This window comes from Tachysurus vachellii, chromosome 3 (assembly GCF_030014155.1).
Source record: "Tachysurus vachellii isolate PV-2020 chromosome 3, HZAU_Pvac_v1, whole genome shotgun sequence".
NCBI lineage: Eukaryota > Metazoa > Chordata > Actinopteri > Siluriformes > Bagridae > Tachysurus > Tachysurus vachellii.
The window spans coordinates 32,585,761-32,596,526 of NC_083462.1; the positions used below are offsets into that span (position 1 = coordinate 32,585,761).

General features: G+C 41.8%; 1 protein-coding gene across 1 annotated transcript; it reads left to right on the forward strand.

Annotated features, from left to right (window-relative positions):
- The first annotated feature begins 1,503 nt into the window (after window positions 1-1,503).
- On the forward strand, window positions 1,504-10,470 carry pnocb (prepronociceptin b). Its single transcript, XM_060866859.1, has 3 exons — window positions 1,504-1,588; window positions 7,804-8,001; window positions 9,696-10,470. The coding sequence occupies exons 2-3, from the start codon at window positions 7,879-7,881 to the stop codon at window positions 10,314-10,316; spliced, it is 744 nt and encodes a 247-aa protein (XP_060722842.1). The 5' UTR covers window positions 1,504-1,588; window positions 7,804-7,878; the 3' UTR covers window positions 10,317-10,470.
- The last annotated feature ends 296 nt before the right edge of the window (window positions 10,471-10,766 follow it).

The window sequence follows — 10,766 nt, forward strand, 5'->3', positions numbered from 1 at the left end:
TAATGTGACTACAGGGGCCTCGGTTCATGTGATCTGACCTGAATATTTGAAGAGATCCACGATTCTCTATCTTTATTAGAGCCCCAGTCGAAGCTGAAGGGAAACAGCCATATAGCATAATGCTGCCACCACCATGCTTCTCATTTTATCCTCATGTAAATAATCTAAACAAAACCACCTACAATTTGCCAAAACATACTTACGATCACACAAATCATGTAGCAAAATATGTTATATGTTCTAAGAAGACCAAAGTAGAATCATTTTGGGCATAATGCAAATCACCCAAAACAAAACACCATACCCATGGTGAAGCATGGTGGTGGAAGCATGATGCTATGCGGCTATGCTAAATAATCGTTTCGGAATATCTCCAAATACCAGGATAGTGTGTCACAAGTATCTGTTAGACACTCACTCTCTCATTTACTACCGCTTATCCGAACTACCTCAGGTCACAGGGGGGCCTGTGCCTATCTCAGGCGTCATCGGGCATCAAGGCAGGATACACCCTGGACGGAGTGCCAACCCATCGCAGGGAACACACACACACACTCTCATTCACTCACGCAATCATACACTACGGACAATATTCCAGAGATGCCAATCAACCTACCATGCATGTCTTTGGACCGGGGGAGGAAACCGGAGTACCCGGAGGAAACCCCCGAGGCACGGGGAGAACATGCAAACTCCACACACACAAGGCTGAGGCGGGAATCGAACCCCCAACCCTGGAGGTGTGAGGCGAACGTACTAACCACTAAGCCACCGTGCCCCCTATCTGTTAGACAGCTGAAGAAAAATTTCCACAGCATAACGACCGAAAGTGTGAATCCAAGTCAACAAAAGAGCAAAGTTTAAAAACGTTACAGTGAGAGATCAGATCTGAACCTGTGGACGGTGAAACAGACAAACACATATATAGAGCATCAGCCAACTCATATTGGTGATCATGTCTGATCGCCAATGACTACAAAAATACTGTACAGGAAACAGAAACAGTGTTTTGGGACCTTTAATTTTTTTTTTAATAGACAAATGACACTTTTTGTCCTTCTCCTTTGGCTATGATACCTCAGCAGTCCACTGAGATCATTCTTTACCTTTGGGAGCGTTTGTTTTTCTTCTCGGATGCAGCCTTTGGCAACCAACATTCATCCCTTCCATTGGCTTCTATTTTATACAAAATGTCAGTCATTTATGTGCGTATTATCACACCTATGCAGAAGACGCGTAATATTCATTTATTTTTAGCACAAGCCCTCTTTCTGGAAGCTTAGAAGGAGAAGTGACGTGGTTGGTGAAGGTATATACGTCAGCGTTGACTAAGGGTTGCTAGTTCAAGTTATGCATGATTCCACACCTTAGTGTCTCCCTGTCTGTGGCATGGAAAAGGCAAAGGGGTGTGTAGAGGGAAGGGGGATGGTGGGGGGGAGAACCGGAGGAAGGGGCGGGTTGTTATAAGAGAGGAGAGAGCGTGAAGGCGAGCAGTTGAACAAGGCTGCGGGTTGGACACTGCTGCCTCGCTTGAAGAGTCAGTGTGTGTGAGCAAATACACGACGACTTCCTCAGCACCGGAGCGCAGGTAAGCACATCCTTCTTCTTCTTTTTCTTTTTTTGCTATTTTTTTTTTTTTAACATGTGTGTGTGTGTGTGTGTGTGGTTGTCAACAAGCTCTAAACAGGCTAACCAAAAAGTAGTTAGATATTATAATATACTAATACAATCCAATGTATTCTAATACTATGTTGTTTCCTCCTGGTGAGGTTTCTTTAGTTTACTCATCATTATCATCATCACCACCCTCAAAGAAAAAGCATTGCAATTAATATTTACTGACGTGTTGAGCGTTTACGTCAAAGGAAATTCATTAACATTGCACTGCTTATCAAATCCCATGTGACAATTTATAATGACTAAGCAGTTCTTCATGAACCCATTCATTTTCTTATCAATTATCATTTACGTACAGCCGGAAACCATCTACTGATCTTCCATTGGTTGCTCTTACACTTGTAACACTTGGGTGTATTGAACATATATCGGTTTCTTATACACGTTTTTTTATACAAGTATAATATTACTTACATGGATTTTATAGATTTAACCAAAGCCTCACTTTTTATTGCATTAACTTCACAAAGTTTTTTTGGAATGGATAAGATACTTTACTGTAATGATTCAGGCTTCAGAAACTTTGCTCTTTCCCTCCACACACTGGCCTAAGCTTTCATCTCAAAAACCTTAGTGGCTTTGAAGATGCAGTTTAATGTCGCTTGAATTTTTTTCCCCCTACCATCTTCTCTAATTTTACAGACAGGTTTAGCTTTAAGTGCCCCGGTGCAGCTTTGATGGATGGAACATGATGGGAAACACTTAACTAAATGTTAAATCAACCTAACAACACAGAGTTTGTGTTCTTCAGTTTCCGTCAAACGCGATTTTAACGATAGGAACCTTTTCTCGATTTAACGTGAGAACGTTTCAAATGAACATTTCAACACGTCTACTGCGAAATAGTTAGAGGAGCATAATCTGAATAAAAATAAATCCAAAATAATGTCCATGGCGGGGGGCACGGTGGCTTAGTGGTTAGCACGTTCGCCTCACACCTCCAGGGTTGGGGGTTTGAATCCCGCCTCCACCTTGTGTGTGTGGAGTTTGCATGTTCTCCCCGTGCCTCGGGGGTTTCCTCCGGGTACTCCGGTTTCCTCCCCCGGTCCAAAGACATGCATGGTAGGTTGATTGGCATCTCTGGAAAATTGTCCGTAGTGTGTGATTGCGTGAGTGAATGAGAGTGTGTGTGTGTGTGCCCTGCGATGGGTTGGCACTCCGTCCAGGGTGTATCCTACCTTGATGCCCGATGACGCCTGAGATAGGCACAGGCTCCCCGTGACCCGAGGTAGTTTGGATAAGCGGTAGAAAATGAATGAATGAATGATAATGTCCACGGCTGTGTAAATAATGTGGGATTAATTGTTGTTTTATTGCTGATTTCAATTATTCATCACCTTTTTTTTTTTGTTGTTGTAGCATTTCATCAGAATTCGAAACAATGAAAAAGCCAGTCATAGGGATATAATATAAAAACCTGCATTTAAGAACTGGAAATGCTTCCAGACTCGAAATAAAGTTTGTTTGATCTTTTATCATTGCTTTTGTCATCATCTTGACGCACGCAGCATTTTATTTTCCGTTCGGATGAACTGAAAGCCCAGCTGTAATTTCTTCCCCATCAGAAGGCTAAGCATGCATAACAACTTCTGCCAATCACGTAGGCACAAGTCACATACTCCTCGTCTCGGTACTCCTAATGTTGTGTCAAACATTTATTAAACGTTCCCCGAAGCCAATGTAATGTGCCTGTGCATGACTAGCCTGATGAATTGTCTATCCGTTAACCTTCACGTACGTACGTTTTTCTGGATATTATCTCCTGAAAAGAAAATAATTGGATTTTATACCATCGTGGTGTTTTGCCTCATTGTCTGATTCTCCTTTTCATTATCAGCACCTTTTCTTACAGTGATTGCTTTTAACATCTTATAATTGGTTACATCTGTCAGGAAATGAATGCTTGCGCTGCAAGTAAGCCAGGAGCCAAGCGAAGTGCTTGATGTGCACAATGACTTTCCTCTTTCCTACTCGTATCCTCAATAATAAAGCAAAACGTGTGTTTGTTAAAGGGTGAGTTTTAAAATATGCAACATATAAATCCTACGTGAGAAAAGAAGTGCCCACACACAGCAGGAGGAAAATCTCTCCTTAGGCCATTCGTAATGGAAAATATCCACGATGCAAATCATTTGATGTCCTGGTGCTTCTGTGTTGTATCGTAGAATCGGATAATTCCTGAGAATTTTACTTTCTAAACCGCGTCACGTCGTGAACGCTTTTCAGCTTACACTCTTGAGTGTTTTTAAGAGCGTGCGCTAAATTGAAGCATTTCAAATGTCTTCTGCATTTGGACATAAACTCGAGCTGTGTCGTCCATTCGTTTCGCTTCACTTCACTTCTCACTAATCACCATTTCCAAACCAGCAGTGATTTTTCTGACGGCGTGACAGATCGAGTCCATATCTGTTTTCAGCTGAAGTTTAGCTTACGGAAAGGATGTTGCTAGTTTCGTTTAGTTTGGAACAGTTTTTGTTAAATTCCCTAAGCATCAATTCTCTGATTTGAATGGGTTCTATTTTACGATAAAGTCCCTCATGGGCACGGGAGGGATAATGCAATAATTGCTACTTTGCTAGCGGAGGCAGAGTGAAATCATCTCCACAGACGCTATACCTTTGGGCCATCCATGCATTGACAATTACAGTGACCGAGCTGAAAATGGTTATGACTGTGAGAGTCCTGATGATTGGAATATAATGGCATTCCGAAGGGCAAAATGAAATTGCAGAATGATGCAAAACAGGAGGGCTATTACTTACTAAGATGAAATAAACATAGAATGAAGAGTTTTTTTTACTTCATATTCAAGTGGGTGGTGGTGGTGGCGAGGGACATGGACGATTCCAGAGCCGCCATTGCTTCTACTTAAAAAGCGTCAGACGTCGTGAGGACATTCGGGTCTGCTTATCAGTCCAGCCTACAACACGCTTCAATCAGATTGGATGTTTCGATGGATTGTAGCCTCAGGAAAGAAAAAATGGAACTAGCTGTTTACATTGGACTTGATAGCATCAGGTGGCTCCTCGATGGGAGAAAGGAAGCGGGCTGCTTTAATCGGATTAAAATTGCCTCATATTTATCATTTCACAGCTTTTCCCTGAGGGAATGTGAATGGAGACTAGCAATCTCTCAACTGCAGCATTCAGCCCCAAAACAAACACATTCAACACACCGCTCCGTTAATGAAGAACGGAGAAAAAAAACCCAATGCAGAGTTCACATTTATGAAAGCATAACCTTCGGCCGTGCACCGAGGTCAGCTGCACACATGTAGGCGGTGCTGGTGTTGGTCCTGAAGGACATGTGGGTTTTACACAACTGTCCATGTGGGAAAAGACACTATTATCTAGTCCAGGACAAATCCATATATAAAATGATTCAACAATCAATTCAAGCTTTAAATATTTGGTCATTTTTCTAAAATTGTCCTTTCTTTCCTATCCTGGTAATATTGCATGCCAACATTTATGATGTACTTAATAATTCGTCAATAGAAGAACCTTTAAATAGGAGAAATCACTCAAATAATCTTCTATTCGGTTTATTGTAATCTTCCGACGATAAACATGACTATATTCGTGATCGTTTCACTTTTTGCTTCACTAAATAAAGACCAAAGACCAAAGCTTTTCTGTCACGATCATTTTATCAGGCTCACGGTTAAAGCTCTAATTTTATGATCAGAAAGTTGTAGGTTTGAGCCCCATCATCTCCAAAGCTGCCAAAGTCGAGGTCTTGAGCAAATCCCTTAACATTCTCTGCTTCCTAACAAGCTGAGATATGTGAACGTGAATGAGAATGTGACCAATAAAGGCTTCATCTCTCGCTAGCTGTAGTACGAATGTATTATTTGAACTTAAATGCGCAGAAAAAAACTATTAAGTAATAAAAGGAGTTGAGCACTGAGAGAAAGCTTAGGATGTAATCACTGGTCTCTCATAGATGGCTTTTAATTTATTTCCCCTGTTCAATCTTTAAAAAAAAATGCTTTGATAAAAGATTATAGTGAGGGAGATAATTTAAAAAATAAATAAATAAATAAAGGAAATAAAAGTCTCCAGCATGCAACTTTTATGAAAATGAACTGAGCTGCATTAATAGCGTGTGAGATTAAATTGACTGAAAAATTCTGCTGAAAATGGCTTACAATCCTACATTATAGTACCGACCTGTAATTACCGCTTCCCTTTTTTTGTTCACTAAATAAAAGAGGATTTAACAGAAAAGAAGACCGGAAGTTTTTTTATTTTATTTATTTATTTATTTATTTTCTTTTTAAATCCAACTTCATTACAGTTCAGAGGTTGCTTTTTGGTTAAAGGTGGATAAGAAGTGCGTGAGTCTGTAATCTCATCGTGACTAATGTGTGCTGGCAGAGTGAGTCAGAGAGACGTCGTCGCTTCCAGTCTCTCTCTCTCTCTCTCTCTCTCTCTCTCTCATTTCCTCTTCATTATGCCATACATGCTAATTCAGACATCAATTAAGGCCTATGATGAGTTTCGCTAATGAACTTTAGAAAAGGGGAAAAACAGATGGTGAATGTTTAATTTTGCCTTCCATAAAATAATGTGCTTAGAAAGAATAATCAGCCCGTGCTACAGGGTTAAATAAAAGAGTACTGAGTGGTGACGAGCGATAAACTCAGAGCTCATGGTTTCATCCTGGTTATAGATATGAACCCGGGGCAAAATGGTGCTGCAATTAAAGCTCTTAACTTTATATACCCTACACATCAAATGTCCTTCTATTGCTAACGCTTTGTCCTTGAGCAAGACACATCACTTGATAACTCATCTGCCCCAGGCTGGAGATATGCACAATTAAATGGCATATGGCATAAAATTTCCTCTTGCACGCCTCATTCGGTCATGTTTGGCCTCAGTGATGGCGCGGTGGCTCCGGTTATGAGTAGATCATTGAAAATAAATGTCAGTATGTAGGTTAAAAGAGAAGTAAATAAATGCATACATTTTTCTGCATCGGTGCCGGTGTGTATTTAAGCTTGTGACTTACCGTGTATCCGAAACCACTCTAAGGAAAAAATACTGAATTGATATAAATGAGATAGAAATGTGGGTGGCACGGTGGCTTAGTGGTTAGCATGTTCGCCTCACACCTAAGGGTTGGGGGTTCGATTCCCGCCTCCACCTTGTGTGTGTGGAGTTTGCATGTTCTCCCCGTGCCTCGGGGGTTTCCTCCGGGTACTCCGGTTTCCTCCCCCGGTCCAAAGACATGCATGGTAGGTTGATTGGCATCTCTGGAAAATTGTCCGTAGTGTGTGATTGTGTGAGTGAATGAGTGTGTGTGTGTGTGTGTGTGTGCCCTGCGATGGGTTGGCACTCCGTCCAGGGTGTATCCTGCCTTGATGCCCAATGACGCCTGAGATAAGCGGTAGAAAATGAGTGAGAGAGAGATAGAAATGTAGATAGTTTACTATAAAGGATTAAAACACTTAGATAAAAATAACTGCTTAGATATTTTGTTCTACATAAATATTAAAGTCCAGACGTGATAATCTTCTCTCTACCCTAAGTGATCTATTCCTGACTCTGCTGCTACTGCTGCTGCTGCTGTCCTTCAGTATCAGCAAGAGCTTTTAAAGGAGATACTATAAAAAAAATTAAAAAAAGGAATAAAAAGCATGAAATTGGGTGCAACAGTTATCGTACTGTGAAATTATCCCGCTATTCCCGACTAATCCAAACTCCAAATGAGTCCAATTGGAAGTTTGAAGTGTAGAATACTGGGTTCAGTGTAGTGGGAAGGAAACATCAGTGAATCACCTACAGTACGAGCAGGAGCTTATCACTCATTCCATGGTGATGTGAAGCGTGTGAGACAAACACTAACATGAGTCTGTATTATTTATTATTATTTATCCCACATCATCAAGGAGAATAAAAAGCGTGCATAGGTTTTGATTCGAAATAAGAGAATAATCAGGGAATAAAATCACGGCTTTGTTTCATATTCGTAACTGTTTTTGTTCTTTACTGTATATGTGTATTTGTATTTGATTAATTTTGTGTGTGTTTTTATTTTATTTTATAGTGATTTTATTTACTTAATAGGATTTTCTTCCTCATTTTCTGACTCATATTTATACTTGTATTTTTTACTTAGGGAATCCTGTGAAAAACAATCCTGCACTCAAGCTCAAAACTCCACTTTGGGGTTTTTTCCTTTGAAGAAGAAGCCATGAAGACGCCACTTTGGGTCCTTCTGTTGTTGAGTTTGTGTGTCCCGAGTCGTAGTGACTGCCAGGGAGATTGTTTAACCTGCGCGCTTCTCCTGCCTCCACAGCAAAGTTTTAACACCCTTGTGAGTGTTCAGTTATTCTCTCTCTCTCTCTCTCTCTCTCTCTCTCACACACACACACATCACGTTTTACATTTTACTTCACACGTGTCTAAGCATCAAGCCGAACAAAATCAACAAAATCCCATGCTGCTTTTTTAATGTCATAGCACTTGCTCCTTAATCAAATTCCTAATGGGTTTGAAGATGCAAAAAGCTGTGCTCGAGTCAATTTAGTTAATCTATGCACATAATTGGTTAGAGAAAGGTCTGCCACTTATGTGGATGGCATTTTACTGAGTGGCTACATGGATTCTCAAGGGCCTTTGAGGCTGGGAAGAGTTCACCTTATCATCATTCTTTCATTTTCAGCCACACACACACACACACACACACACACACACACACACACACACAGAACTTCCTGCTGTTATGAATTCAAATATATATATATATATACAGTGGCGGTTCTAGGATTTTTCTGTAACAGGGGCCATTAAGGGGCCACATGTTACATTTAGGGGCCAAGTACAGGGTACATTCAAGCACACAAAATAATTTATTCAGTACGGTGCACATACATTTCAGCAGTCATTCCTTTTTCAAACGCTCGAGTGCTGCCAATTGTTTGGGGGTGGAATTGCATCTGTGATCGTTGTGAAAAATTCTCCAGTTGCTCTTCTCATAGACGATTGATGGAATGGGGGCCAATCAGGGGCCAAACAGATTTCAGCAGGGGCCAGGGCCCCTGTGGCCCCACCTCTAGAACCGCCCCATATATATATATATATATATATATATATATATATATATATATATATATATATATATATATATATACACACACACTCACCGGCCACTTTATTAGGTACACCTTAATAGTACCGGTGTGGTCTTCTGCTGCTGTAGCCGATCTTCCTCAAGGTTCGACGTGTTGTGTGTTCAGAGATGCTCTTCTACATACCTCGGTTGTAACGAGTGGTTATTTGAGTTACTGTTTTCTTTCTATCAGCTCGAACCAGTCTGGCCATTCTCCTCTGACCTCTGGCATCAACAAGGCATTTGTGCCCACAGAACTGCCCTCATTGGATATTTTCTCTTTTTCGGACCATTCTCTGTAAACCCTAGAGATGGTTGTGTGAAAATCCCAGTAGATCAGCAGTTAGTGAAATACTCAGACCAGTCCGTCTGGCACCAACAACCATGCCACGTTCAAAGTCACTTAAATCACCTTTCTTCCCCATTCTGACGCTCGGTTTGAACTGCAGCAGATCGTCTTGACCATGTCTACATGCCTAAATGCATTGAGTTGCTGCCATGTGATTGGCTGATTAGAAAGTTGCGTTAACGAGCAGTTGGACAGGTGTACCTAATAAAGTGGCCGGTGAGTGTATATGAGCACTCTTATCTGTATGTTCTCATTTTTAAAAAAATATCCTTTCGCTTTACAAATGACGTTTTCGATTTCTTAACTAGACAGTTTGCCTCATTTGTCATATTAGAGCCCTTTCCTACACCCACGAGCAGTGACACAGCCACTCTGTGACACAATACAGTATCACAGTACGGCTAACGATCAGTGCCAAATTAAGGTTTTGTTCTCCGTACCGTTCCTTTCTGTATAACTGCACTAATAGGGCTATTCTGGTGATGTCTCATTTGTGTAAGTCGCATGTGACGAGACGAGTTGTGTTGATGTGATGTGATATTTTCTGCAGGTGTGTTTGCTGGAATGTGAGGCGCAGACTTTCCCCGCCCAAACCTGGGATCTCTGCTATCAAGTAGTGGGTCTAAACCCAGCCTCACTGCCATCACACGACTTCTCGAAGCGTACGGAAGACCAAGAAAAGCCTCTGGCTGTTGTGAAGATGGAAGATGAAGGCGTGGAATACTCGGAAGCACTGGAGCGATTCCGTCACATGGCTCAGGCGCTCAACAGCCAAGAACCTTCTGATGAGGCACAAAAATCAGATCAGTTTCCAGAAAACTATGACATGGGGATCGACTCCCAGGTGGAGGATGAAGAGGATGAGAAAGAACGAGCGGACAAGAGGGAAGAGCAGGACCAAGACGGCGGTGCCGCTCTCAATCTGTCCAAACGCTTTGGCGGCTTTATGAAAGGCCGTCACGGCTTCCGTAAGCTGGTGAGCTCCGGCAGACCCTTGCAGAAGCGCTACGGCGGCTTCATCGGGATCCGCAAGTCGGCCCGCAAGTGGAACAACCAGAAGCGCGTGAGCCAGCTGTTGAGGCAGTACCTGAGTCTCACCGCACGCACAGGCCGCTCAGGTCAATTCGCCAACCTGTCTGCGGCTGCGGTTCGACAAAAAAACGAGGTTTAACCACCCTGCAGTAGGTGCTGATCTCTTCTCTTACCTCCATCATGTACCACATCCAAGATGAGCTAAAAGATATTAACAAGATTGCATTGATATCCAATGAGGAATGTTTTTTTTTGTTTGTTTGTTTGTTTGTTTGTTTCCACTATGTGCTCACTAATCGGTAATCAGCAGGCTGTTGCTTTCCAGTTTCAGCTGCTGAGCTTGAGTTTTAACCTTGGCAGAAAAGCAGCGATGCACTGAATTTTACACTGAGCATGTCCATCAGTATCAGCTCTGGATGTACAGTAGGAGGAATCGCAGAGCACCGTGGTCGTTTGTCTGTACTTCGAAGTTGAACGTCATGACGGGAAAAAGCACTTTATCTGTTTTATCATTCGATCTTGCACACTGTCGATCGCACTCCATCTGGGCTGAATGCAAACGAGGAAGGATTCAAGATGGATTTTTATT

What these genes read in the sequence shown, in the direction of transcription:
- pnocb (XM_060866859.1), top strand. Translation starts at nt 7,879, where the DNA reads ATGAAGACGCCACTTTGGGTCCTTCTGTTGTTGAGTTTGTGTGTCCCG. An exon ending in AGCAAAGTTTTAACACCCTT is followed by an intron (nt 8,002 to 9,695) that starts GTGAGTGTTCAG and finishes TATTTTCTGCAG; the next exon opens with GTGTGTTTGCTGGAATGTGA.